The 25,647-nt window shown below is 48.4% G+C and overlaps 1 protein-coding gene across 1 annotated transcript in view; it reads left to right on the top strand.

Moving 5' to 3' along the window:
* SNX19 (sorting nexin 19) overlaps nucleotides 1–22,160 on the top strand; it is a 52,484-nt gene extending 30,324 nt beyond the window's left edge. The window contains exons 9-11 of the mRNA XM_024198720.2: nucleotides 16,387–16,571; nucleotides 17,875–17,962; nucleotides 19,023–22,160. Of these exons, the coding sequence (XP_024054488.2) occupies nucleotides 16,387–16,571; nucleotides 17,875–17,962; nucleotides 19,023–19,158 (409 nt within the window). The 3' untranslated portion in view covers nucleotides 19,159–22,160. The remainder of the gene's footprint in view (nucleotides 1–16,386; nucleotides 16,572–17,874; nucleotides 17,963–19,022) is intronic.
* Nucleotides 22,161–25,647: the final 3,487 nt, after the last annotated feature.

Genomic DNA, 25,647 nt, shown 5'->3' with positions numbered 1-25,647 from the left:
CATGCAGCTGTGATGATCTCCCGCGGTGATTAGGGACTGACTGTCCCTTGGACAGCCGCTTGGGCTCTCTCGACTTGGTGTGCTGACAGGGGCTGCTATATCTTCTCCCTGCCCCCTTGGCTTTGGGAACTGGGGCTGGAATGGGTTGATGTCAGTCTAGCCATCCTGGGCACCTCTGAAAATATGAGTGTGATTCAAGGAGCTCATAACTTTGGGGGTTTGTTTTGTTTTTCAGTCTCTCTCGCTAGCTCTTTCTGCCAGCACAGCTGGTGAAAACAAATCACTTGGCAGCCTCCGTGCTTCCCTTGACTTTATACAGGACCACAGATGCACAGCATTGCCTGACCCTCTCAAACACCCGGCGCAAACCGGCTTGCTCACACTGCCAGGCTTTTTGGATGGGCCTAAATTCTTGGAGCACCTGCACTTTGTAGCTCCTTGAAGGCTGGGAACAGATGGCCTGAGGCAGGTTATTCAGCAGCTTGTCTGCCAGAGCCATCTGGAACACAGGGAAAGAGAGCGGAAGCGAATATCCAGCTGCGGAGAGTGCAGTGTAGGCCTCCCCAAGGATCCCTGCCTGCCCTCCTCAGATGAGACACAAAACCAAGGTGCTTCCCTGTTATGACCATTTAAGACCCTGTGGTATTTTTAGAGGGTTTTGTCCTGGCTTGTGTCCTGCCCAGATTGCTAGATGGGTAAGTAACATTCCTCCCCCTGTTGAAGCGACTGGAGACGTTTGTCACTGCCTGACCTAAAAAACAATGATGTTTGCTCTGCTGGCACAGAATAGCTTCCGTGTCCCACCGCAGAGAGGCCTGTGTGATGGTGGGCGAGTGATTTTTTCCCCCTTCCCTTGCACCACACACAAGAGCTGCTAGGGGAAGGCATTGCCTCTATTATAATTGCCTCCCTTCTGGTGAGGAGACTGGGAACACGGGCTCTTGGGTTCTCTTCCTGCTTCTGTTCTGCAGCCTGGGACAAGACACTGTCATGAGTCAGAAAACAAGCTGTAACTCCCACCCCCGCAAGGTGAATGCTGCTGATTGCTAGTGGCTGAAACCCATGAAAACTCATCAGGTGAAAGCCTTGATTCAGACTGATGCCATTCCTGCAAAGCAAAGCCACTGGGAAACCTGGATCAAGGTTGGAACGGGTGGGACTGAGGCACTGAGCAGTGCCAGTAGCAGGCTGCTGGCTATGGCATCTCTTCCCACCACCAGAGACTGGGATGAACCTGAGTCTTGCTGCCTTTAGGATGTAACGCAAGCGACCCAAGTGACTGCACAATTCTTTTCACAATGAGGACACCTGCAGCACGACTGGCCACTCTTTCCCCATGAAAGAAGCAAGAACTTCCCTGCTTCAAAAGCTGCACAACTACTTGTGCCCACGTTGCTCTTCCTAACTCGTGTGCGTGGCCCCAGGATGCCACAGCGCTGGGTGCCCTGAATAGATTCAATTGGCTCCTCCTTGTTCTGAGAGCAACCATCTCCCTAAGACAGCGCTGGCTCTGTAATTGCTTTGGGAGGACCCAACAGGACACTACCTCCCAATCAGCTGCCGCTCCTGGGAGCATGGCTGGTTATCACAGCCAAGCTCTCACCTCTAGTTCAGCAGTGATAACTCTTTTGATTTAGTTGGGGATTGGTCCTGCTTTGAGCAGGGGGTTGGACTAGATGACCTCCTGAGGTCCCTTCCAACCCTGATCTTCTATGATTCTACTTAGCATGAAAACAGCTCCCTCGCCATCCTTCCCCAGCTGGGAGGGATGCAAATAGAGCCCAGTTGACTGGTGTTACAATCTGATTTGGTTACTCCCGCTGGCCGTTCAGCAGCGGGTAGGAGCTAGAGGCATTTATCCATGCCCACATAAGCAATCGATGCTACTGCAGCCTGTTTGTGGAAGGACGGTGTCGCGTGGAGGGGAGAGTGCTGAGGAGGACTCCAGACGACAGCTCCGCAGAGGCCTGTCTCCTAGTTTTGTCTCTCGCTCCATAAAGTGTGTTGAGATCCCGTCAAATTGAATTCGAGAAGGCAGGGAGAGGTTTTGTGCTGGTCTTGAATAGCTCTGAATGGGAAATGTGACTGTTTCACTTCCTTCCTGTCCCACAAAACATGGAGAGAAAGCAAATAAGCCGTGCAGCGGTCCCAACATGTGAACCTTACACCCTAGTTGGTGCCAAGCTACATTTCCAATTGACTTTAACCTCTGGGAAGGGCTCTGCAATAACAGCCCAGAGGCCATCTGATCATCAGGATGCTGGAGTTTTCATTGTGATGTGGCCACCTCTCCACAAAGAGCTAAACCAGGTGTCGGCAACCTATGGCACGCATGCCAAAGATGGCACGCGAGCTGATTTTTAATGGCACGCTGCTGCCTGCCCGAGTCCCGAGGACACGCAGCCAATGAGGGGCAGAGCCTGCGCCGCCCCAGAGAGGAGCCGCCTCAGCGGCCTGCCCCTGGGCTCCCGCGTTCCCTCACTCAGCAAGGAGCCCGCTCACCTGGGCTGCCTTGGTATAGCTGGCCATGGTGGATTGGCGGTGCGCCGGGGGAGCGGGTTCGCTGCCGGACCTGGTCCAGACTCCCGGCAGCAGTAAGCGCCGGCTGCTGAGCGTCCCCGGGAGGAGGCGCCCGGCCGCGGCCATGGATCGGTACTTGCTGGGAGGAGTGGAGAGCCCCGCGGCCCGGCAGCGCTGAGCGCACAGCAGGTGCGGGCGAGCGGGAATCGGTGGTGGCCAGAGAGCCCTGGGACGAGGAGCTTGCATACCGCGGGGTCATGCGCCGCCCGGAGCGACTCCTCCAGACACAGCCAGAGGGGACTCTCTCGCCGGGGGGCGCTAGTTGCGCTCGTGCGGTGCGCCATGGGGCCCCGAGTGGGTGAACCAGCTGGGGGCCGCAGGAGTGGGGGAAGCCCTCTGCCGTGACCGCCCCCTCACACATCCCCAGCCCTCTGCCCTGACCCCCGACCCCCCCTCACACACACCCAGCCCTCTGACCTCTGCCCTGAGCCCCCACACACACCCAGCTCCCTGCCCTGACCCCCCTCACACAGCCCCAGCCCTCTGACCTGAGCCCTGACCCCCCCACACACACACCCAGCCCTCTGCCTTGACCCCCACACACACCCAACCCTCTGCCCTGAGCCCCACAGCCTCGCACATCCCCCAGGCCCCTGCCCTGAGCCCTGTACCCACCTCACACACACCCAGCCCTCTGCTTGACTCCTTCACCCACCACCACCACCCCAGCCCTGACTCTGGCACCCCCCCACCCACCCCGCCCCCCCTGCCCTGACACCTGCACCCCCCTCACATGCCCTCTGCCCTGACTCTTGCACCCCTCACATACCCAGCGCCCCCAAACCCCATGCACCCCCCACCCTGAGCACCAAACGGGAGCTCCTGCACACACACACCCCCCCACACACACATTTCCACCTGCACCCCTTGCACCAAATGGGAGCTGCCCAGGTAAGTGCCCCACACCCAAATCTCCTGCCCCAACCCTGAGCCCCCTCCCTCATTCTAGCTCCTGGCCAGACCCTTCACCCCCAGCCCTGTGCTCAGTGCACTTCCACCCTCAGCTCAGTGCAGAGAGAGGAAGAGAATGGGCCAGAACCAGGGAGAAGGTAGATACCCACTGTATGTGGGCAGGGCCGGGACCCCAGACCGGCAGCGGGCTGAGCGGGTCTGCTAGCTGGCATCCCGGCTGGCAGGAGCAGGCGGATGGAACCCCTGAGCGGCAGTGGGCTGTGGGGTCCCGGCCACCAGCCCTGCACAGCCCGCTGCCGGTCTGGGGTTCTGGCTGCTGGACCCTTGCCAGCTGGGGTCCCAGCCGCAGGCCCCGCTCAGCCCACTGCCGGCCTAGGTGAACAGAACCCCAGACCAGCAGCGGGCTGAGCAGGCCGGCAGCGTAAGATCAGCATTTTAATTTAATTTTAAACGAAGCTTCTTAAACATTTTGAAAACCTTGTTTATTTTACAATACAACAATAGTTTAGTTATATAATATATAGACTTATAGAGAGACCTTCTAAAAAACATTAAAATGTATTACCGGCACGCGAAACCTTAAATCAGAGTGAATAAATGAAGACTCGGCATACCACTTCTGAAAGGTTGCTGACCCCTGAGCTAAACTGAGAACCCGCCAACCTTTCCCTCCTGCCCAAACTCCAAGGAATTTGGATGCGGAACTCCATCACTGAACCCTCTCTCGTGTAAAATCACTTGCTGTCCATGAATGGTGCCGAAGTGCCTGCGTCTGACTGGATGGAGGCCGGGTTCTGGGCCTCAAGTCTCTTGTTCTTGCACATTAACCCAATGAGTCCAGGATTCTGAATTCAGAGAGTAGTCTGAGAAAGTCTGGAAGGAGTCTAGATTGCTTATACCCGTACAGATGTGCTGCGCCAATGTAATATGGGGCTTGCACTGGCTTGAAACTGGGGTCAGCCACACTGGTACAGTGCATCTGCACAGGGGCGGAAACACAGGCACAGCTACATTGGTATGGCTTGTAAATTACACGATCTTAGACTTTTGTGCAGACTGGGGGCTTGTGGTGGAATCTGTGTGTAAGGGAGTCTACCTTACACTATCTTCCCTCTCAATTTGGCCCAGGTACATATTTCTGTTTCCCAGGATGAGCTCTGTATGACAACACGAGTGTGTGTGTGTGTGTGTGAGAGAGAGAGAGAGAGAGAGAAATCACATTGGATATTGACATAATTCAGTCCTCCCCAAAACCCAGGAATTTTGGATCCACTCTTTGTGTCTCCGTCTCAAACAACTTTTCCTTCAGAAACTGTTCTTCCAAATTCAGCCGCTAGAAACAAGCAAACTCTGTGCTTTGATAGTAGTTACCGCATTGTTTTAACCATATCCTTTGTCCTTGGTTTGACGCTTCAAGAGTCAGCACCTTAGTAAGGGCTGATTTATCTCTTCTGCATGGGGTGGGAGATCAGCTATCATTTGGGAAGATAGAGAAGAAAAGGGTTTTGGAGGAACAATGTTTCTCTCTTGTGGAAAAGAGTATTTAATTTCTTTTTTTCTTTACTGGCTTGCAAAGGGTTAACAGTGCTTTTCTGTAGTTTATTTCTGAACTGGGCTAATGAAGCAATCCATGGCTCACAGAGACCAGCCTCTCCCTGGGGCGCTGTTAAGAGCTTCATTGGCTCAATAAACACTTGATGAAGACCTTATCGAAAGCAGGGGAACTTTCTGATGTCATTAAAAATGAAGGGCCTGGGCCTTTTTTTTATCCTCGGGTTTCTTTCCCCTTCTCCCGCCTCCCGTGTCTTGGGGAGTGATTCAGTTGCAGCTTTCGTGCTTTTATTCCTGGGGAAAGATTGAGAGCCCTAGAGGAATGAATCCTTCTGGCTGCATATCGGGTGCACCCCAGAGAGCAGCGGGGCAGTATTGCCCCCTCATACACATACTGCCCCCAATGTCTCAAACCTGTGATCAAAGGCTGCTCCTGGTGGGGTCAGAGGGGGGAAAGAAATTCTCATTACCAGTGTGTGTAAAGCCTTACCATTCTGACTCACTTGGTGTAAAGGACACTGCTGTATTTGGATAAACTCACAAGGCTCGATTCACTCTGGGCATAGCTCTACTCTGCCGCCTTCAGCGGAGCTGCTCCAGGTTTGCACCACGGCACGAGGGAGAGCGGCGTGTGCGCTGTGGGCTTAGCAGGTGTGAAATTGGCAAGACAGTCTGTTCATCAGGAAAGCGCTGAGCCCTGAAGGATGGAGGCTGCTGCGCTGCTGAACAAACACTTCATCATATTGTCCTCGGGCTGGGGGTACGGAACACATTGTTCGCAGTTTAAACCACTGTAAACTTTTTACGGGGCAGCGAGAGACGAACGTTTCCAGTAATTCAAGGAGATGGTTTACTTCTTTTCCTCTATTCTTGGCCAGCTCTTTAAAAGGGCTCAGGGTGCTTCATGTTCTTTGATTTATGGAGGGCTCTTTTTTTCTGTCTGTCCTCTGCAAACAATTCAGCAAACTGGACGAAGGCTGGTTTGCTCTGCAGGCGTCGGATCCAAGTTTTCCAGCTCTGAGCTCCGTGCGTTTCTTTTGACAGCATGAGGGAGAAGCAAACACATAAATTCTGGTGATTGCAGCATCAGCAGGTGCTGAAAGTGGAGGCTGGCGGGAGGGGGTGTGTGGAATATCTTCCTTCTTTATTTTCCATTCCTCTAACTGTTCCTGAAGCAATTGTTTCCTTGGCTATGGATCCTCATTTCTTTCCCCCACTCCCGCCCCCAGTGGCTTTGGGAGTGATTCAGTTGCAGCTTTGGTGACTTTAGTCATTTTTAAAAAAATCATTTTTATTGTGAGTGAACTTATTCCTGGGGAAGGATCCAGAGCCCTGGAGGAATGCACCCCAGAGAGCAGCAAGGCAGGATTACCCCTCCCCCCACCTCCCCAAACACACACAAACCAAAAATTCTCATTAAAAAAAATCTGCAAAGTCATGAATGCTACAACGGTCTGCAGCTTTGTGCTTATGTTTTGGGCCATTGTTCCATTTGGATACCTTGAGTTAAGGATGGGCTTGTGGTTTAAGGCACTGGACTGGCATTTAGGAGATAGACATTGAGAGAGGAAGGATTGTCCAGTGCTTATGGCACTAGCCTAGTACTTGGGAGACCTGGCATCAATTTCCTGTCCTCCACAGGCTTCCTGCATGACCTTGGGCAAGTCACTTAATCTCTCTCTGTGTCTCAGTTCCCCACCTGTGAAATGGGAGTAACAGCCCTGCCCAGCCTCACAGGGCTGATGTTAGGATTAACATGTTAAAGATTGTGAGATGCTCAGATCCTAGGGGCTATGGTAATACAAATAACAATAATACTATCATAAGATGCTTATCTAGATGGACAAGTTCAATACAGCCGCCTTCTGTGGCCTTGGGTGAAGTGTCCGGGTAAATGTCTTAATGGTTGGGAGACGCTCACATATACTATGGTGAAGTATGTAGACACAGGTGTCCCCTCCTGACTAGGAAATTGGGTCAACAAAGGAAGTCTCTTCTCCAAAGAGGCCTTCTGAGGCTTTTCTTTGAGCTAGGGCAAGCTCAGGCAGGATTTTGGGGGGTTAGTGAGGGCTGTTAGGGTACCCATGAGGCACAGGTGTGATCAATCAAGGTCATATGTCCCTCGCTGTCATGGCGTGGCACCTGGATTTAAATAACCTGGAGCATATAGATGAAGAATACTGTTGTAGGTACTGAGACCCAGCGGTAGTGCACTGGTGTAAGAAATAGAATAGAATTGTCCAGGTGCCTCTCTCTTACTGAGGAGGAGTGTGTATATTTTTAAAAAGGGAATCTACATACTTAGTGCTACAAAGAAAGAGAGGATGCTAGATAAAACATGAGACAGGTCTAAGACCATAAGAACAGCCATATTGGGTCAGACCAAAGGTCCATCTAGCCCAGTATCCTGTCTTCCAACCAATGCCAGGTGCCCCAGAGGGAATGAACAGAACAGGTAATCATCAAGCGATCCATCCCCTGTTGCCCATTCCCAGCTTCTGGCAAACAGAAGCTAGGGACACCATCCCTGCCCATCCTGGCTAATAGCCATTGATGGACCTATCTTCCATGAACTTATCTAGTTCTTTTTTAATCCTCTTATAGTCTTGGCCTTCACAACATCCTCTGGCAAGGAGTTCCACAGGTTGACTGTGCATTGTGTGAAAAAATACTTCCTTTTGTTTGTTTTAAACCTGCTGCCTATTAATTTCATTTGGTGGCCCCTAGTTCTTGTGTTATGAGAAGGCATAAATAAAACTTCCGTATTTACTTACTCCACACCAGTCATGATTTCATAGACCTCTGTCATATCCCCCTTAGTCATCTCTTTTCCAAGCTGAAAAGTCACAGTCTTATTAATCTCTCCTCATATGGCAGCCATTCCATACCCCTAATTATTTTTGTTGCCCTTGTCTGAACCTTTTCCAATTCCAATATATCTTTTTTGAGATGGGGCGACCACATCTGCACGCAGTATCCAAGATGTGGGCGTACCATGGATTTATATAGCAGTAATATGATATTTTCTGTTTTATTATTTATCTCTTTTTTAATTATTCCCAACATTCTGTTCTCTTTTTTGACTACCGCTGCACATTGAGTCATTGTTTTCAGAGAACTCTCCACAATGACTCCAAGATCTCTTTCTTGAGTGGTAACAGCTAATTTAGATCCCATAATTTTATATGTGTAGTTGAGATTATGTTTTCCAATGTGCATTACTTTGCATTTATCAACATTGAATTTCATCTGCCATTTTGTTGTCCAGTCACCCAGTTTTGAGAGATCCTTTTGTAGCTCTTCGCAGTCTTCCTGAGACTTAACTATCTTGAGTAGTTTTGTATCATCTGCAAATTTTGCCACCTCCCTGTTTACCCCTTTTCCCAGATTATTTATGAATATGTTAAATAGGACTGGGCCCAATACAGACCCCTGCGGGACACCACTATTTACTTCTCTCCTTTCTGAAAACTGACCATTTATTCCTACCCTTTGTTTCCTATCTTTTAACCAGTTACCAATCCATGAGAGAACCTTCCCTCTTATCCCATGACTGCTTACTTTGCTTAAGAGCCTTTGGTGAGGGACCTTGTCAAAAGCTTTCTGAAATCTAAATACACTATATCCACTGGATCCCCTTGTGCACATGCTTGTTGACCCCTTCAAAGAATTCTAGTAGATTGGTGGGGTATGATTTCCCTTTACAAAAACCATGTTGACTAGTCCCCAACAAATTATGTTCATCTATGTGTCTGACAATTTCGTTCTTTACTATAGTTTCAACCAGTTTGCCAGGTACTGAAGTCAGGCTTACAGGTCTGTAATTGCCAGGGTCACCTCTGGAGCCCTTTTTAAAAATTGGCATCACATTAGCTATCCTCCAGTCATTTGGTACAGAAGCTGATTTAAATGATAGGTTACAGACTACAGTTAGTAGTCCTGCAGTTTCCCATTTTAGTTCCTTCAGAACTCTTGGGTGAATACCATCTGGTCCTGGTGACTTATTACTGTTTAGTTTATCAGTTTGTTCCAAAACCTCCTCTAATGACACCTCAATCTGGGACAGTTCCTCAGATTTGTCACCTAAAAAAATGGCTCAGGTTTGGGAATCTCCCTCACATCCTCAACTGTGAAGACCGATGCAAAGAATTAATTTTTTGCCTAGTCAAAATAACCCTGGCAATACATTTGTCATGCTGAGTTTGGAGTAACAAGGCACTCTCGTTTCCCTCTGGAGTTTCAGATGGAGGTAGTATTCCCTCACTTCCTGTCTCAAGCTGTTGTAGAGTGTTAATGTTGAACACCTAAGGGCTCTTGCAGTGATGCTGTACATGGGACAAGGATTCCATCCTGGCCCTGCAGATGAGCTGTTTTTGTTCCTACAGAATTCTCAGAACCTTTTGCCAGGTGGCATGGATATATTTGCATCTCTCCTCGTGCGTCTCCATGTGTCACCATTCTCTTCGGCATATTGTACTACCTTGGTCTTGTGACAGAAGTACTTGTGGCACCTTAGAGACTAACAAATTTATTTGAGCATAAGCTTTTGTGGACTACAGCCCACTTCATCGGATGCATGTAGTGGAAAATACAGTAGGAAGATATATATATATATATACACAGAGAACATGAAACAATGGGTGTTACCATACACACTGTAAGGAGAGTGATCAGTTAAGGTGAGCTATTATCAGCAGGAGAGAAAAAGAACTGTTTGTAGTGGTAATGAAAATGGCCCATTTCCAGCAATTGACAAGGAGATATGAGGAACTGTAGGGGGAGGGAAATAAGCATTGGGAAATAGTTTTACTTTGTGTAATGGCCTTGGTCTTGTGTGCCTTGCTTTTTACCTTCCTGTTGCCTGGGAGGTGCATTAATTGGTCTCAAGGAATTCAAGTCTCTGTTCCTGAGCAGCTGTTCAGTCACTGATCGTGGGAGGAGGGGGCAAGATGCTGCTCTGGGATTAATACACTCTTCTTTCACCTTTTGCAAACATGGGTTTGAATCCTGCTGGAGATTGTGGCCTCAGGGCTTGTCTAGGTGAGGGGCTTCAATGGTTTACCTTAAGGGATATTGAACTGATTTAGCTAACTTGGTGCAAAAAACGGCACGGGCACTCGTATTTCGGTTTAAACCAGGCTTACTTCAGTTTAGTTTACCTCCATTAGGAACAAGTTTAAGCCACTTGTAAATTAAAATAAGTGTGTCCACACAAGGGTTTGCAGTGCGTTAGCTAAATTGTTTTAAAAACAGGTTTAAGTTAAACTGGCACAACTCCTGTGTGTAGACAAAGCCTGGGTGACTCCCCTTCGAGCCTGCAGGGAAGCTTGACTGATTCACCGTACTCAGCCTTTTCCATCTGCAAGGAATCCAGCGGATGGTCAGCCACACTCCCTCCGAGGCACGGCAGCCCATCTTGCATTCAAGAGTCAAACAAGATTTCAGTCCACACACAGCTACTTACCCCCGTCTGCTGACTCCCGGGGCGGTGCCTTCACCACAAGACCTTCCCGTCTCAGCAGCACCCATTGCCTTTTGCTGGGGAATAGGGCCACTGTATATGCTCATCCCCAAGCCCATGTTCCCCACCTATGGGGCTTTCATGTTTATCCTGTCTTGATGGGGCCCCTTCAGTTGACCTTGGAGTTCCATCCTAAGCCCTGGTATTAAACCAGCTCTTTTTTAGCAGCCACTTCATTCCTCCATCTGAAGCTATTTCAAACAGAGGATCCTTACAGCATGGGCAAGTTATGTGCCTCCAGACAAGAGGCCACGACCCATTGCCTCTGCATTCTGTCTCTTGACACTGGGCATTTTCAGAGCTTTTCGGTGTCTGATGCTCAGAGGTCACTTGCTGTCTATTTCAGGTCTCCTCTGCAACACAAGGAGATGGTTCAGGGATGGGTTTGTTTTAATTTCTTTTGGGGCCCTATTTCTGTGTAAAATACCGGAGTGGAAATAGCAACTTATCAGCCATCCAAAATAAAGCCAGCTCTATTTGTGTTTGTCAGCGGGTTTATTTCTACCTGATTTCCTCTGTGTGTGTCTCGTCTGGGTGTCTACCTCAAAATATTAGTGCTTTAATAGCACAAAAAAATTACTTGTGAATTTAGCGCTGGTGAAAGGTGCCAGATTGGCAGCTTTACACATTTAAGTTCATGCATGAGAAATATTAACCCTTAATTAGTGTGTGGCCTTGGTGTATCTCTGAGTACTGGATTTTAGCGCAGTAGGTCTGCTTGATGGTAATGTCAGCTTGCCACAGCAGTTTGGGTTTGAGTCATCTGGGGTTTTCCATTAATTGATCCAACCTGCCTCATGCAGCAAATAAAATGGCTAAAGCAGAGGCATTTTTGCTCATGAACCTTTAATGATCTAAGATATTGCTCCTGTCTGCCCATAAGAACAGCCATACTGGGTCAGACCAAAGGTCCATCTAGCCCAGTGTCCTGTCTTCCGACAGTGGCCAATGCCAGGTGCCCCAGAGGGAATGAACAGAACAGATAATCATCAAGTGATCCATCGCCTGTCGCCCATTCCCAGCTTCTGGCAAACAGAGGCTAGGGACACAATCCCTGCCTATCTTGGCTAATAGCCATTAATAGACCTATCCTTCATGAACTTATCTAGTTCTTTTTTAAACCATGTTCTACTCTTGGCCTTCACAACATCCTCTGGCAATGAGTTCCACAGGTTGACTGTGCATTGTGTGAAGAAATACTTCCTTTTGTTTAATATCATTTGGTGACCCCTAGTTCTTATATTATGAGAAGGAGTAAATAACACTTCCTTATTTACTTTCTCCACACTAGTCATCATTTTATAGACCTCTATCATATACCCTCTTAGTCATCTCTTTTCCAAGGTGAAAAGTCTGTATTATTAATCTCTCTTCATACAGAAGCTGTTCCATACCACTAATCATTTTTGTTGCCCTTTTCTGTACCTTTTCCAATTCCAATATATCTTTTTTGAGATGAGGCAACCAGATCTGCACACAGTGTTCAAGTTGTGAGCGTACCATGGATTTATATAGAGGCAATATGATATTTTCTGTCTTATTATCTATCCCTTTCCTAATGATTCCCAACATTCTGTTCTCTTTTTTGACTGCCGCTGCACATTGAGTGGATGTTTTCAGAGAACTATCCACAATGGCTCCAAGATCTCTTTCTTGAGTGGTAACCGCTAATTTAGACCCCATCATTTTATATGTATAATTGGGATTATGTTTTCCAATGTGCATTACTTTGCATTTATCAACATTGAATTTCATGTGCCGTTTTGTCGATCAGTCACCTAGTTTTGTGAGATCCTTTTATAGCTCTTCGCAGTCTGCTTGGGACTTAACTATCTTGAGTAGTTTTGTATCATCTGCAAATTTTGCCACCTCACTGTTTCCCCCTTTTTCCAGATCATTTATGAATATGTTGAATAGGACTGGGCCCAGTACAGATCCTTGGGGGACACCACTATTTACCTCTCTCCATTCTGAAAACTGACCATTTATTCCTACCTTTTGTTTCCTATCTTTTAACCAGTTACTGATCCATGAGAGCAACTTCCCTCTTATCCCATGACAGCCACTCTCAGGGAAGGAATGCGCTGGGTTAGATGGAACCCATGTCCAATTTTGTCTAGCAATTCCTACCTTCCTAGCCTTTTTTTGGTAGATCCACCCTTGAATGGGATGGTAGAAGGGAGCCCCCATTGGCTGTGCCACAATTGTCCCTTCATTTTCTTTTTCTCCTCAACCTGTGTGTCTCCTTTCTTTCTTTTTCTCATCTCGCTTTCTAATGTTGATTCTTTTCAGTTCTCCCTCTGTGGGGCTTCCCCATCTTTCTAGTCCCCAGCCCACCGGAGCCGACAGATTGTTTGGAACAGTGGAGCCCATTGGGGATCGAAAGGAGCCAGGACATGTGTGCTCGTGCAGCTGAGCACAACTGGGACAGCAGGCTGCATCCCTACCCATATGAGCTGCTCCTGAAACTGGCTGCATTAGGGGCTGCCTTAGGAACAGGGTGGAAACTTGGGCACCTTTTGAAGAGCTATCTGCTGCTTTGCCCACTGCAGCAGGAGCACACGGGGAGCGAATCTGGATCAGCCCTCTCCTCTGTTCCTGCACCCAGTCCCCAATTTGGGAAGCATGGAGCTAGACTGAAAATAGAAAATCAAAGCGTGTACAAAATAACCCCCTCCCCATCCTGGGCTTTATAATCACAAGATCTATGGCCTGTAACCATTTGCACATCCTGTCCCCTAACTGGATGAGAGTAAGTCTTCAGAGTCAGGCTTATGCTGCTGATACTGACGATCCCACATTCAAAATTAACTTTCTGCAACATTTGCTTTAAAATTTCCCTTTCGGTGACGTTCCAGCCAAGAAACATGTTTGCTCTTTGTAGGAAGCAAGCACATAAAAGTTATTGAATGTAGTGGAGATTAATCCAAATGAAGAATTTGATCTAACATCCCCGGAAAGATCCTTGGCCTGAATCCTGAGCTTTAACCCGACATCCCCGAAGTTCTGCGACACTGGAAATCTATTAATTAACTTGATTTTAAGCATGGCATTGCCCCTAAAGTAGGCGCAGTTCCACGCCTTGAAAACCGTGTGTGTTGGTTGTGGTTGACCCTACAGTGTACCATTACCAACTAAGCATGGCTAGCAAGTTTTTAAAGATGTTAAAGTGTGCTGATACTGGGGGCAAAGTTGGGTTTAAGCCAACGCACTTTCAAACGGTGCTGTTGCCCTAGACGATGCTCTTGTTACCTTGCTCTCTAAGGCTGGTGCAAACTAGCCTATTGATCCCAAGGGCGTGCTCGGATAGCATAAGAAGGCTCTGATCCTGGTTGGAATCACAGGGCACTGTGGCAATACGCACAGAAGCACGGCTGATGGTATCTTTTCCCCAGCTGCCCCAAGTCTCTGGGATAACCATCCAGCTGCCCCAGAGGAGTGCCAGGAACAAGGCTGTTTTGAGCGGGATTACAAAGACCTTACAGCCCTGCGGAACCAAGACTGGTTTTATTTTCTTGTCTTCTTTACTTTTATTCGTAGCATGTGCGCATATGTATACCTGTGCACGTGGGTGCCTGGAAGCCGGTTGGTAGGGAGATGTATTCCTTAGGGCATAAGGCAGGGGCACATGAGGAATGATATCACTGTAGCCCTGCCCCTTGACAACCATTGGTACTACCCAGAGTTTTCTCCCTCAGTTACCTTCGGGTGTTTCTATTCTTAGTGCCGCTCTTGTTCTGTCCACTTGCGTTTGGAAGCCGGGAAAGAAGCCCTTGGCCAGCATGCCCAGGCTGAGAAGAATGCAGACAGTCTGGCAGAGCGCAGGTTAAATAAAGTTTGTCTTGGCAGGGCCCGGCTCTTGGATGTACTACAAGCCACTGGAGCATAGTGATGATGGAATTACGAACTCCAGCACAGGCTGCCAAATGGGACAGGTCTCCCGACGCTGCTCGTGGGCTGCTATCTGCTGGGACTCTGTGGGTATGTCTACACAGCAACTAGACACCCACGGCTTCCCATGCCAGCCAGCTCGGGCTTGCAAGGCTTGGGCTGCTGGGCTGTTTCATTGCTGTGTAGACTTCCAGGCTCGGGCTGAATCCCAGACTCTAGGACCATAGGAGGTGGGAAACGGAAGGCCTGGAGAAATTGCAAGCTTTCCCCATAGTCAACACTCCACTGTTTCCTGTAGAGCCCTCTGCTGGCACAGACTGAGGAGAGAGGGGCTGCAAGTTTCCCACAGCTGGCGGTATTGCACTGGTCTTTTCACTGCGTCCTGGTTCTGCTGAAACCAGTGGGAGTCTTGGCATTGACATGAGCAGCATCAGGATTAAGATCATGCTTCCCCAGGAGACCTAAAGGGTTCCACCCTGCATGGCTGATTTTTGCGGGCAGGGAGAGCTCCGAAGCTGATGGCTGGCTGACTGCAGAGGCATTTTTCTGGTTCTTGGGAGAGTGCTGTAATGTCTTGGAGTCTGGGGATCCAAACTTGATTTAGTAACATTTTCTGGCCAGCATGGGTGGTGTCAATGAACCTTTCCTGCACTGGCTGCACATGCCTCCCGGCTCCTATCCGGAATGATATTCCCGGGGCTGTAGCCTCAGGATTTGCAGGTTGTTACCATATAAAGGGCACAGTCCTGTCCCAGCAGGAGGTCCAGTGCGAAGTTTTTTTGGAGGGTACATAACTTTCCTTTTAATAGATGTACGGCATAGATTTTTGGATGCAAGTTGCAATGATTTCACTGCCCTCCAGTGATGGAGAGGAGCAGAACTGAAGAGGAGGGGAGGGAAAGCCGGCAAAGGAGATGAGTACAAAACACAAGGACAGCTTCACCTCCCTGCCCTAGGAAGTTATAGCTTTGGTCTTAAGAACCAGCATTACTAAAGACCTTCAGTTGTCTCCTTAGAGTCCTCCAGCCCCTTCTATTCCCAAGCATCTCCCCTTAGCCTTTACTCACTCTCCCCCAACCCAAATGGGGGCTGGCTTTTGGCACAAGCAATGGCAAAGCACCACATGGGGTCCTGCGTTGACTTTCTCTACTAGCAGTGGGACAGGACGAGGAAGGCACTCAACACCAGACCAGATTCCCTCGCCAGGCGGTGCTGGCAATGGGATCAGGGAGGGGAGGAAAACGGGTAATACAGCATACTCCCCTCTGCTACCACAGCTTAGGGGACGCTGCTGCTTGGGGGCTTCCAGATCTCCAGGGAGCCGTCTTCTCTTTACAGTGAAGCATCAAGAATGCCTGTTTTTGGCTTTGGCTGAGGGGTGGGGTCTCTGAGCTGGGTTGATTCTGAAACCAAAAGCGTTAAAGATGCTCTTGGCGATAAGGCACCAGACGTGGAGCAAGGAGCCCTGGGCTCTACTCCCATCTGTGCCATAATCTGCCCTCAAGCCATTCGTTAAGAGCTAGAGCAATCCACAGGCTTCAAGGGCTAGTCTGACCTGTATAGCACAGGCCAGGGTCCCATCGGGGGCCAGTTCCATGAGTAGCTCTATTGACATCATGTGAGTAACTCCTCCGCAGTGGAAGCAAGAGCGTCCCTAATCTGGCCCTTGTGCTCTGTGCCTGCGTTTTCCCATCTGTAGAATGGGGGTATCCATCTCTACCTGCCTCACAGGTGGGTGAGGAGGAGCAGTTAATTAATGGCTGTGAAGTGGCTGCGATAGCCTGTGGGCCGTTGCTGTGAAGGGGGTAGCGTTTTATAAAGCCCATCAGCCCTTCTCCAGGAGACCCAGATCAGCGGGGAGGCTCACGAGCTAATTCCCACTGTAGCCATCTTTCACCTTTCTCTCTCTCTCTCCCCCTGTCTGCCTGCAGATGGCTGGAAGTGCAGGTGACTAACCTGACCTGCACTCAGCGCTGGGTCCAGTACCTCCGATTGCTGCAGGAATCCATATGGCCCGGGGGAGTCTTACCAGCGGTGCCTAAACCTTTCAGGACGCAGGAGCAGAAGGAGGCGACGGCACAGCAGGCCTTGCAGAGCCTGATGGGAATCCTTCCTGGTGAGTTTGCCACGCGATAAACACCCAACGGCCTCTAGCTGTGGTATCTGGCTAACGGGCCTTGGCTCTTTAGGGATCAGGCTCTGAAATCCATTCCACCGCGCAGGTGCGATAGTGACACCTGGAACCAGTGCTTAATGTGCCGCAGGTGCTGAGCACCATGGGCTGTGAGCACTGCAAACGAACGGGAGTTTGTCATAGGCTCATTGGCCACCCCTGAGAACAGGGCAAGGCAGAGAGCTGGGGAGCCCCACAAGTGAACGCATTGCATTGTCACCTCTAGAGATCTGGTTTCAGAGCATGAGAGAGCCTGCTTGTGTTTACCCACACGTGATATCAGAGGCATGGACTTGAAGCCGTCCCTTCTTTGCCCCCCTTTGGTGTGTTTAGTGTGAAACACTTTGGAAAATAGCAATTCTCGCTCTCTAAACTCTGTGCAGTTTTGACACCATTTTCAGCCGCGGCAAGATCCAAGACCTGGCAAATTCACATCACCTCAGGAGTTAAATGACCCATCAATAAGACTCCCACTACTTCCAAGTGAACAGCCACCGTGCTGCCCCAGAGTTACTTGAGATAATTCACACAGTTGTCTCAGCAAAGTCCAGGGCTCTGAGGGAGAGAGGGCCTGCCATTTGGTGACTTCTAAATACAGGCCTCCTCATCTCCCGCCTTTAGTACTGGCCACTCAGTAGGTGATGCTCTTCCTTCAGAGCCACTCAGTAGGGAGCCAGCGCCCCAGCACAGCAAGAAGGTGCTGTTCCGCTGAAGGTACTATCTTTCAGAGGAGGTATAAAACAGAATTCTTTCTGCTATCATTTAAAAAAAATTGGGGCGCTTTTCCACACGACTACAATCATTAGCCCTGATATGCTGGCCAGATGGTGTTCATTTACATTTCCCTCTGTTTTAAAACAGCTGCTGTGTGGTCCACCCCAGAGGTGGCTGCATTTCAGAAGTGGGTGAAGTAATCCATCTGTGGATAATTTGTAAAGCATATTAAGATTCTTTTCCATCTGCTGTTTATTATAATTAGCCGGAGGTTGTCTCTTTGGTCCGGAAGCTCTCTTCTACATTTGGTTCTAGAGCTGTACGTTATGTCTGGTATTAAGATTGGGCTTTAAGATGTGTGTTTTCCTGGTATTTCTCCAAGTGGGGGCAGGGGGAGCATTACTTTTTGGGACATCTAATCAGATAGAAAAGCTCTTTAACATCCATTGAGTTCCTGAACAAGTGCAATGTGCCCTGTATTGTAATGTAGACATGGGTTTTTAAAGACAAAGTGTCTCTCTGATGTTAACAGACTTAATTCTGGAAATCCTTGGGACAAGCAGATGTCGACTGAGCTGGAACCTGGTCCTTGAGTCACTACGGCAACCCATCATAAACAGGTATCCTTGACAACGGGGCCTTCTTAGCCTCCATAAGCCACAGTCATTGCTATGCAATAACCAAGTAGTGCATCGCACGGTGGACTCTCTTGAAAAACCCCACTGGTTAGAAAGTTTCCAATGATGAAAAATCTCAGTGGAATGAGTAGACTCTTTCAGACCAAGGGGGCTCACTGCAAAAATTCATCTCCTGAGGCGACAATTAGAAAATATCAACCTAAACATGCTATGAATTATCTCAGCCGATCTGCTGATTTCATTGATACAAATAGTGCGGCAGGAGACGAAGCCAGATCCAATCCGGGGTTGTCCCATTGTTTGGAAAGGCTTTAAGTTTGGCTGTGTCTACACTACAGGTGTGATTTCCGCTGCTTGTGTACACATGCTCACACTAGCTCTCATCAAGCTAGCATGAATATAAACAATCGTGTGGCCACAGTAGCACGGATCATAGTAGCGGAGGCATGGCTGAGCAGTGCTGGGTACATACCCACCAGTTTCTGGCAGGTTTGCACTCTGGATGGCTCAGAATACCTCTGCTACCGCTGGCTATGTTGCCACAGTTACACTGCTCTTTATACTTTATAGCTCGATCAGAATCAAAATCGTCCCCATGGGCAGAGCCGGTCAGGAAGTCATATTCAGGGCTTTTGTGGGCATGCAGTGGATGTGTTGCATACACAGATGGCACGCCACTGAGCATTATGTAAAAATATATTATGCATCTCTGACCCCCTCCGTTGCATTCTGTGTACTAATCCTTCTTCCTGGGACTGATTCTAACCTTCCAAACTTCTCAGCAGCATCAGGCAACCAATGTTCGGGGAAAAAAATCACCCACCCATTGAAGCATTTCCTCCTCCTCTTCTAGTGTGTGGGATTTCCCCCCCCTCCCGCACCCCAGCCTGGGGCTCGGCAGTGAATTTGGCCTCTAATGGCTGCCTTGTACACAGGTGCACACCCTGCTTGTGTGAGTGCAGACTTCCCTCTATTAGCAGACATGTCAGACTTCTGTCTCTTTGCATTGACAAGCCTATGTTTTCTCCTCTGTCTCTTTCAGGCACTTGGTTTACCGCCTCTCAGACGTTCTGCTGGAGTTTTTGATACTTAATAACTCCAGTGATGATCCCAAAACAACAACTGTAACTTCATCTGTCTCTAACAGCCTCGAGACAGCAAGCATTTCCCCACATTAACCAGGGCTGCTGTTGCCAGCAGCAAAGAAGAATGGGCAGCAGAGAAAAGAATTCATAGGCATCAGGTGACTGGCACTCAGTGTTTGCTGGACAGGGCTGGAAGTTTCTTAATTAACTACCCCAGCCGGTCCGACGTGAGGCTTCTTTCAGGCTTCTCCTTGTTGGCGGGGTGACTGACTATGCCCAGTGTGAGCAGATGGAGATGTTTGTGTGTAACATTAGTGTCCATTTCATAGCTCACGTGATGGAGAGCAAGGAGCTCATGGCGGGAAAGCATCTGATCCCTCTTGGGGCAAGCAGGCTGCTAAGTGAGGCCAGGCCAGCCACAAATCCTACTTGGATGTAATTTCATGCCCTGCATGTCTCTTGAATCTGAGTAGTCCTGACCCAGAATGGTCGGTGGCACATCAGGGTTGGTTCGAGGCCTTCGGGCCCTGGCACTGATGTGCAGAGACATGACCCCAGGACATCCCATCATCTGAACTCCCATCGACTCGCATGCCATATAAGGCAAAGAGAAGAAGGATTAGCTCTTATCCCTAGTAAATGAATTCACTACTTAGCTCCTCATTGAACGAAGGCTGACGGTGCTGAGATTCCTGCCTGACCTTCTCCCGTTCAGGGCGGATGTCTGTGCATGGAGAAATCCTCATCCCACCCCTGTTCCTCCCCGGAAAGATGAGATGGAGACAAGAAGACATCCCCAGGGGGAGTTCCTGCCTTTGGTGCTGTCCATACAAATCTGTGGGAACTCCGGAGTGATGGGTAACTAGCGGAAAGCTCCTGCCTTGCCTTAGGGGCAGGGGAAGGTGCCTCACACCATCGCAACTCCAAGATCATCTTGTTTCAAGATCCCTCATTGTCCAGGCTGAGGAGAGGGATCTGGGGTGAAACAGAACTGGAGGGCACCACATCCATCCCCAAGTCATCTGCCTGTGCAGAGAAAATTGAAGATTATGGGGCAATGGCTCCCCCACCCCATGTTGTCTTGTAAGTGGGGATTGTTAAGGGTCCCAGGGTTATGATGCAGGCACCGCACCACAGACGAGCAGCAGCTTCTTTAGCATGAAGGCTGGGTGCTGTTTGGAATGTGAGACTGTCCCTGATCTCAGCTTCACCAGAGGATCTCTACCATTGATTCGTGGCCGGGCTACTCTGTGGAGGAAAGGAACTGACTCGTATGAGGCACATGGGCAATAAAATAGTTTCTATAACCATAGACTGCCTCTTGCAGCAAGTTCTTGGAGATCCATCACCTCACTGGTGCTCAAAGGAGTTTATCATACAGCTCTCATTGGTAGCTAAGTGGGAGGGTGGTTAAAGCAGGCAGTGGGTGTCCGGACTCCAGAGTTCCATCCCCAGCTCTGCCCTGGCTTGCTGTGTGACCATGAGCATGTCACTTTAACCTTGTTGTGCCTCAGTTTCCCTAGCTGTAAAATCGGGAGGGGTGTTGTTAGGGTTGACCTGTTGTTTGCACAGTGCTTTAGAGACCAGGTATGTTGTAGAAGCAGCACATGGTGGTATTCTATATCTATTGCCCATCACTGTACGATGCCCCTGGGTCACAATCTCTACAGCATACCAAAGGCTTCAAGTGGCATCATGGGCTTATGGTGCCCCGCTGTTGAATTAATGTTAAAGCAGGTGAACAGGGCGCATGAGCATCAACAAAAGTATTTGCATTTTCTCCAGCACATGGGCCACATTTCACCAGGTCCCGAACCACAGTCTGGCTGGCACTGGACTTTTTCATCCAAGAGGACCCTGCCTCCTGTGCTTCTCGACAGTTTAAAATAGATAATGGGGGAGAGCTGGCATGAGAGAGGCCTGCAAGGTCATGGCGATCATTTCCATTCTACACTACATCCCAATGTGCTTGTCCTCTCTTACAAGGGTTATACTCAATTACCCACGAACTGAAAGGGAAGAGCATTAGCCTATCACACGAGCCCACTAGTCCCCAATCATTGTGCTGGATTTGGGTGTGCATCATGTTCACTGTAGAGGACATTTAGCCGGAGGGGTGAGTAACACTAGTGCAGGTAGTCTTGAAGACACAGACCCTGCTCTTTCCATAGGGAGACCCTAAGGGAGGGGGGTCATTTAGGATGGTCTGAGGGAGCCCAAAAGCTAAGGAGGACTCAGATGAAATTGAGCAAAAGGAAATGTTAGGCTGCCTATGAGCGAAAACTTCCTAACAATGCCATGATCTCTTAGGGGAAGGAATAGCCTCGCAAGTGGAAAGGGAGAAAGTCCTTGTTTGAGTCATTTAAGACTGAATTTGGGTAAAGAATTGGAGAACATACCATAGGGGACAATCCATCCCACAATGGCAGAAAGTGTGCAGTAGAAGGTGGGACCCAATAGGTTTTTCCATCTCCAATTTCTCTTTGTTATTTTTAGGCCACAGATTGCCCTTCAGCATCCCATTTCACTTCTTCCTCCTCACTCCTTGGCTTGCTATTTTGCTCCTCTGTCCCATAATTTTGGTTTACAGCATATCCTGACCTGCCTTGCCCTAAAGGAGTCTAGAAGAGGCCCTAAGAGAAGAGGCCATCAGCCACAATCTGATGTAACATTATTGAGCCCTGTTGCAGGTCTGGCTAGGGGCTTCCCTGTTTGTTTGTTTGGTTTTTTTCGGTCTGCTGCATGGCCGTAACCTCATGTTTTGGATGTCTCAGGTCGTACCCAATGTAAACCAGAGAGGACAAAATAAAAAGACTGGTTGGTGGGAAGGTGGGTTAGTCCCTCACCTATAAATCAGATCCTGCAGTGTCGGAGGGGAGAAAGGGGGTGATATTTGCAATCCTTAAAGCCATGGAATATAGGATTGGGCAGTAGAGAGGGTGAGCCTAGGGTTCTCACCTGTCAAGAGGGTTTGAATATCCTGTCTTGAACTCTGAAGTTACTTGAGGGCAGCTTTTCATGAATATATAGAATCATAGAATATCAGGGTTGGAAGGGATCTTATCTAGTCCAACCCCTGCTCAAAGCAGGACCAATCCCCAGACAGATTTTTGCCCCAGACCCCTAAATGGCCCCCTCAAGGATTGAGCTCACAACCCTGGGTTTAGGAGGCCAATGCTCAAACCACTGAGCTATCCCTCCCCAAAAATCTGTTGCTATATCTGTTGCCATTCATCATATGGGGCATGTGGGGTGAGTTCCTCTTGCAGACTATTAAGGACATAGCCAGAGACCGGGAACTTTGGTGGGAGACTAGTGTCAAGGAGTTGCAGTTGTAATGCGCTATTGCTTTGTGCTTGCGCTGTGCTACCCCTTTGTCCGTGGATCTCCGAGCCTCTTTCCACACCTACCATTTGCCTTTGGGGCAGGGACTGTCTCTCACTACGTGTATGTACAGTACCTAGCGCAACAGGGCCCTAATCTTTGTTGGGGCTTCTAGACTATACCATAATATAAATAACTATTATACCTAGAAAGGTAACAACCTCTCATTTATATTCAGCAAAAATAACAGCGGCATACTTAACCAAGAATTGTAATTCTGCACCAAATCCCCATGTCTTCACCTGGGTACAAAAACTGACCACCAACTATATGTGGACTTACTAGTGTATGATAATATTGCAACGCGTACTTGTGTATATCAGTACTGTCCCAAGAACCTGTATATATCAATGTAGACAAATATTGTACCATGTGACCTGTGCTCTTATTGTAATCTGTATATAATAATACCCTACCTAAAAATGCATACCTGCTTGTGGATTTAAAATGTGTATTTACTGGAAAATATCCCTATAAACCACACACTATGAAGAAAGAAGAGAATAAAGCAGAGAGGATGACAAGCAAAGGCTGAGGAGAGATGGGGGAGTGGGTTAATAGCGTGTCCCAGAATGTAGAAGGCAAATTCTTGCATAGAAGAGAGGGCAGTAGTTTGGAATTGTAAAGAACCACCAGCTTTTGCTGTGCAAACATTGGCCAGTTTGACTAGAGAGAAGAATGCTGCCGTTTTCACCAGCTCACATGCCTTTATGTGATGGTGATTGATAATTAAAAGCAAAAAGGAGGAGAGAGCTAGAAAAGAAAAATTCCAACTAAGAATTAAAATATTAGGTTGAAAAAAAGGGGAGAAATTGTATACAACTAAGCGCTTGGGTCATATATTATTGCAGATTAGCTTTGCCACAGAAAGATCCCATATGCTCTATGAAATCCCATTACCTATGAGTAAGAGAACATTTGCACAGCACATGTGGCAAGGAGAGCTGCTGGAGCCAAGTTCCCTTCCATAATATCCACCCCAGGGTAGATTGGTCCATTTCCAGTGTCAACAGCTCGAGGATTAAGTACTTATCTCTCTGCAGAACACTGGATAATTAATACCAGATCCAACTGGGGGCTACACTCCACAGAACCTGCTTGGAGCTATATCCCTGGCTGAATGTTAATCTAACGCACCCGAAGGACTATGCACAGTGGGGCGAGGTTTCTCACTGCACCAGATGTGCAGGCATGGCCTTGCTGGAATAGACAAGTGATGTACCTGCCTGCTAGGGTGAATAACCAGCAGCTGCACCACTTTGTGCTGGGATAGTGTCAGAGCACTGCAGTCATCACCTAGGGCTGCAGGACATGGGGATGACGATGACTTATTAGGAGGTCTTTCCCTCCACCTGAGTACTGGAATGATGGTGCTCGTGGGTGCGGGTATTGATTTGCCATCTGTGGGGTGAGATGTGAAACCCAGGCCTTCACCACTTCTGGCCAGGAAAGATTTAATAGTGTATTTATGTATTTATCTTATTTAATAATACTGTTATCCTGGACAAAATCCAACTCAGGTAGTTATATTCTTCTTACCTTAATGCCACCCCATCTTCCAATCTCAGCTGGATATGTTAGTTCATGTCTGAACTTTGCCCATACTGTTACATTTTAGTACAACGTCTCTAGCCTCTCTACCACCTCCAGCACCTACTTACACCATTCTGCGGTATTGGATCATACAGAAACCTCTGCCTACTGAACTGTCTACATCACTTTCTGCAGCCCCCTGGAGTTTCTTTAGGAGTCTCCCACAATTATCAACCCTGCTTAACTAAGGAAAGTTGATGAGATCATAGCTCTAGGGATGGGGATGGCAGCAGGCTATAGATAAGGAAGTTGTCTCATTCAAAGCCGGGCAGAAAACAAATGTCGGCCATAACTGTGCACTGTGATTAGCTCTTTAAACAGAATTTGATTTATACTATCTTGTATTAACTCACTTCTGCTTCTACAATCAGCGGAAGGGCATAGGAAAGCTGCTTGCTGAGAGGTAGTGTTGTCTAGTGGATGGGGCAATACACGGGGAGTCTCTTTCCACCTCTGACCTGCTGTGTGCTGTCACTTCACCTTGCTGTGCTTCCATTTCCCCTTTGAAGCCTTAAGTGCATGCTTCACTTGATGCAGTGTGAATAGTCCCCATGCCTTTAATGGGACGACTGACAGTGCCTACAATAAGCCTTTGCAAGATCAGGAGTAGACTGTGTGCCTTTGGCAGCAAGAACTGTCCCTTACTATGAGCATCCAGCACCTAGCACAAAGGGGTCTCCCTCGTAGGAGTACAGGTCAGTAAACTGGAGTGCAAATAATAAGGTAAGTTTTGTGGCCAGCTCTGAGCACCCATGCTCCCTTTTAGATGCAGCTTGCTTACAGTCTTTGTGGCCCATGCTGCCCTGCGTCTCAGGCCTTTACATCTTCATCAAGGAACTGTTTTTTTCAAATGTATTTAAAGTCTTCCTTCCTTCCTTTAACCTTTTCATTCCACTCGCTTCACCTCATCGAGCCGCTCAAAAGGCTGCTCAAGCATCCCTTGACTGAATCCTCCCAGAATGCAGCACATTCCCTTCCTGTTCCCAGACCGCTTTCTTCCCCTAATGTCCTCAAGTGTGGGGCGCATTTGACTGCCATTCCCGAGAAGGGACAAAAGTGGTGAGGATCAAAGACCATAAATCAATCTTTAAAAATAATACCCACCAATTCTCTCGAGAGCTGAGTCTGGCAGAAACTCATTAACGATCTGTTTCCCCCTCCCACTCCTTTGCCGTTGGAAATCAACAGAGCCAAACAAAACAGGCTGTCTTGATTGAAGACAGCTGAAGTGCGTGTGCTTAGTGTGAAAACCAAAAGCAAAGCCATTTGCTAAGGCCCCTTTTCCGTGCAGGCCACTTCACATTTATTATGCCAGGGGACAGAGCTCCTTAAATCCTGATGCTCTTTATTTCTGGGTTTTTAACCTGCCCCTTACCTCCCCCTCCTCTTCCGCTTCTGTTCCTTTCTTTTCTTTCTGCTCCTGTGAGAATGGGCTTTTTAATCCCCTTGTACTGCAGATTAAGGCTATTATAGCCTCCCCAACCTGACATTTTCTCAGAGAGGCTCACAGCCAGAACCTTGTGAGCACCCTCTGTCTTTCTGCTCCTGCCTTTCTTCTCGGAACACTAAAACGCCATGGCTGACCTTTCCCTGAAGAGGAAAGGA

Source organism: Terrapene carolina, unplaced genomic scaffold, assembly GCF_002925995.2.
Source record: "Terrapene carolina triunguis isolate 2854851 unplaced genomic scaffold, T_m_triunguis-2.0 Scaffold374, whole genome shotgun sequence".
NCBI classification, from domain to species: domain Eukaryota; kingdom Metazoa; phylum Chordata; order Testudines; family Emydidae; genus Terrapene; species Terrapene triunguis.
Note: the sequence above shows the minus strand (reverse complement) of the source record. Positions and strands in the feature narration are given on the sequence as shown.